The 3,208-nt window shown below is 52.7% G+C and overlaps 1 protein-coding gene across 1 annotated transcript; it reads left to right on the plus strand.

Moving 5' to 3' along the window:
* On the plus strand, positions 1-2,129 carry LOC120701321. Its single transcript, XM_039985425.1, has 2 exons — positions 1-682; positions 1,098-2,129. Exons 1-2 carry the CDS (start codon positions 565-567, stop codon positions 1,985-1,987), a joined length of 1,008 nt encoding a protein of 335 aa, XP_039841359.1. The 5' UTR covers positions 1-564; the 3' UTR covers positions 1,988-2,129.
* Positions 2,130-3,208: the final 1,079 nt, after the last annotated feature.

Raw genomic sequence — 3,208 nt, forward strand, 5'->3', positions numbered from 1 at the left:
TCCATTTCCAACTTCCTAATCATGGCCTCTTCTTCTCACGCCCCCTACTATAATATTTGGTGATTTCGTCCAGATTGCTGTGTCTTTGCTGGCTCAAAAACGTGGAGACTGCTTCGTTCCTCCTCCGAGATCTTCCTTTGGCTTAAAGGTTCAGAAACTTTCTCATAGCAAACCAACTTCTTGCTCTAGGCAATTCGTGTCGTCGCTGCCAAGTTGACAGTTAGGTGAAAAATTTGGAGGTCTCTTGAAGGTTCTGACAGCCAGGTGCGTACGCGTTGGTTTGTTCATTCTTCTTGTCGTCTGATTTGTGCATCGGCCATTTTCTTTTGTTTTTTTGGGGGCGAGGATACGAATTTCCGTCGTGCCACTTCTGCAGTCTCTGTTGTAGCCAGAATCATGGCGCATGTCATAATTTTGATCGATCAAGCGGCAGTTGTGGAAAATGCCTAAGAACTCTGATGAACCACCCTGCATTCTGAAAGCATCTGATGTCTGAAGCCAAGGACAAGCAACCCCTGCCCCTTGACCAAACTCTGTGCCTTTGGTAGGAAAACCAGGGCGATCATGGAGTCGAGTGAGATCAGGAAGCGGTTCGGCCGGTGCCCTTACTGCCGCGCCATGATCTACCCGGACCCCGAGGCGGTCATCTACTACTGCAGCAGATGCCGCACGCCCATCAGAGGTGCTGCTGCTGCTTTGTGTTTGGTTGAGGCGGTAAAAAATTTCGCTAAAACTTTTTTTGGACTTTGATCACTAATTTAGAGTATTAAACGAAGTCTAATTATAAAATCACCTTCACAACCCTCCGTGTAAATCGTGAGATGAATTTAATGAGGCCTTTGACCGCGTGATTAGAGGATGGTTACTGTAGCATCAATGTAGCAAATCATCAATTAATTACCGTTATTAGATTCATCTCAAAAAATTACATCCGTCCCTGAAAAGGTTTTGCAAATAGACTACATTTAGTACTCCATGCGGAAGTTCGTCTGTTTGTGAAATCTTGATTTGACCCTTTACCAAACACGGCCAAAGGTTTTGCACTGCTCATGCGCCTGATGCGTGTGTTTCTTTTCTGCATCTGCACGGCACGGCAGGCAAGAATCCGGAGCCGACGGAACAAACCGGCGACGCGCTGAGCAGGCTGGAGATCCTCTCGGCCGACACCGCGTCGGTGTTCACCGACGAGCTCGACGCCTGTCGGGCTCAGGCTCCGGTTCTCGACGTCCACGGCGACCAGGACCAGCCTCCGTTGTTCAGCCGCGGCGATGCCCGTGTCTGCTACTCGAACGGGCAGGACGAGCGCCGGGCGTCTTTGTCTCGGCGGACGAGGCGCACGGCGTGCTCTGACTCGTTCGTTCTCCGTTACGGCGTGTTCATGTCAGCGCAGTCGGAGACGGAGGAGGGGTTCCCTTCGCCAAGAAACGCGTGCGGCCGGCAGCGCCGGCGATCTCTCGTGGGCTTACAGGAGCTCGAGACTTCTATCAGCTGGTCCAGACAGCAGGTGCCGCCGTCGCGTGTGGCGCCGTCGCCGCTGGCGGACCTGGCGTTCCAAAGGGATCTGCTCGGCACGCTCGACAGCCTCCGCGGCCTGATCGCCGCCATCGAGCCGGCGTCGTCGACCGGCGCGAGAGCGGCGGCGGCGCGCCGCGGCGCCCGCTTCTTCCGCCGGCTGGAGTCGCGTCTCGCGCGGGCGATGCCTGCCCCGGAGCACGCCCCGCGCCGGAACGCGGGCTGCAGCACCGGCTTGTCGCGGTCGTCGCCGGCATCGGCATCGTCCGCCGGCGCGCGCAGCTGGCGGCGGAAGCAGCACCACTGCCGCCCGGTCATGGGCGGCGCGCCGTTCCTTGTCTGCGGCAGCTGCTCCGAGCTGCTGCAGGTGCCGGCGACGACGATGCTGCTGCTGCTGCCGCCACGGAGCAGGGCCGTCCCGACACAAACCGGGGCCCTGTACGAAAATATAAGTAGGGCCTACGTACTGGACTAGCAAATCCATATACTATTTATTAGGCCCTGTTTAGTTGGTGAAAAATTGTTAGTTTTGGTATTGTAGCATATTTTGTTGTTACTTGATAAATAATGTTTAATTATAGACTAATTAGACTTAAAAAATTCATCACATGCTAATCAGTTAGACTGTGTAATTAATTATTTTTTTAATTGCATTTAATGCTTCATGTATGTGTCCGAACATTCGATGTGATGGATACTGTAATTTTTTTTTGCCTTAGCATCAATATCAGATTTTTCGATCTCTCATAAGAACTGCCTTGATCAATTGATGCATGCATATAAAAATAATCAATTCATCATCGATTAAATGAATAAAATACGACTGTCGCAGATGGCACATCGACGCCTTGTGCCTCTGTCCTATTAAGTCGCGTGATCGTGCCAGTCGAGAAGACCACACATCGTTGCTGCCGCGGAAAAAAGGCGACGGAATAACCAGCTCTCGTAATGCAATAGGCAACTAGTTGGAGCCAATGACACAGACCAAAATATTAATAGACCTAATAGGCTGCTGATCTTGTATTTTTGTATTTGGGGCCCTCCAAATTGGGGGCCCTGTTCCGCTGAACCGGTTGCACGCCCATCGGGACGGGCCTGCCACGGAGAAAGGTCGCCAGGCTCAGGCTGCGGTGCGGCGGCTGCGAGGAGGTTCTTGAGCTGGCGGCGGCCGCGGGAGTTGCTGGGTCGGCACCGCACAGGAGGACTCCGATGTCGTCCGCGCTGCCAGAGTCCGGTAGCGTGTGGGCTGGTGGTGCGCAGCCGCTGCACCGCGCGTTGGGGTACAGTTCGCCGAGCCCGCTTCTGCAGAGCCGGCGCTATTGAGCGGTGTGCACGGTTCTTCCCTTTCCCAACATCGATGGCTGGGTACTCCAAAAAAAAACATCGATGGCTGGGCTGAAAGTTTCTTCACAACCCAAACTGGACGTTCTACTGTTCTCCTGAAAAAAAAAACTCCGACATTTTTGCGTTCTTGATCGGAGAATTTAGGACCCTGATGAACTCAGTTTGCTGGATTTTTCTAAGAGGTACTGCATTTCTGTATTGTTTTAACTTAAAAAAAAAGAGTATGCTACTATCTAGCATATCTGTAGAAGCCCAGTGGACTAATAGGGAAAGTTGGGCTGGCCCAGTCCATCTTGTCCTTTTCAGCGTGGCCCAGGAACTATGACTATACTTGCCCTAGCTAGCCCAGCTC

The sequence above is a fragment of the Panicum virgatum genome, chromosome 3K, assembly GCF_016808335.1.
Source record: "Panicum virgatum strain AP13 chromosome 3K, P.virgatum_v5, whole genome shotgun sequence".
NCBI classification, from domain to species: domain Eukaryota; kingdom Viridiplantae; phylum Streptophyta; class Magnoliopsida; order Poales; family Poaceae; genus Panicum; species Panicum virgatum.

What these genes read in the sequence shown, in the direction of transcription:
- LOC120701321 (XM_039985425.1), top strand. Translation starts at nt 565, where the DNA reads ATGGAGTCGAGTGAGATCAGGAAGCGGTTCGGCCGGTGCCCTTACTGC. An exon ending in ATGCCGCACGCCCATCAGAG is followed by an intron (nt 683 to 1,097) that starts GTGCTGCTGCTG and finishes ACGGCACGGCAG; the next exon opens with GCAAGAATCCGGAGCCGACG.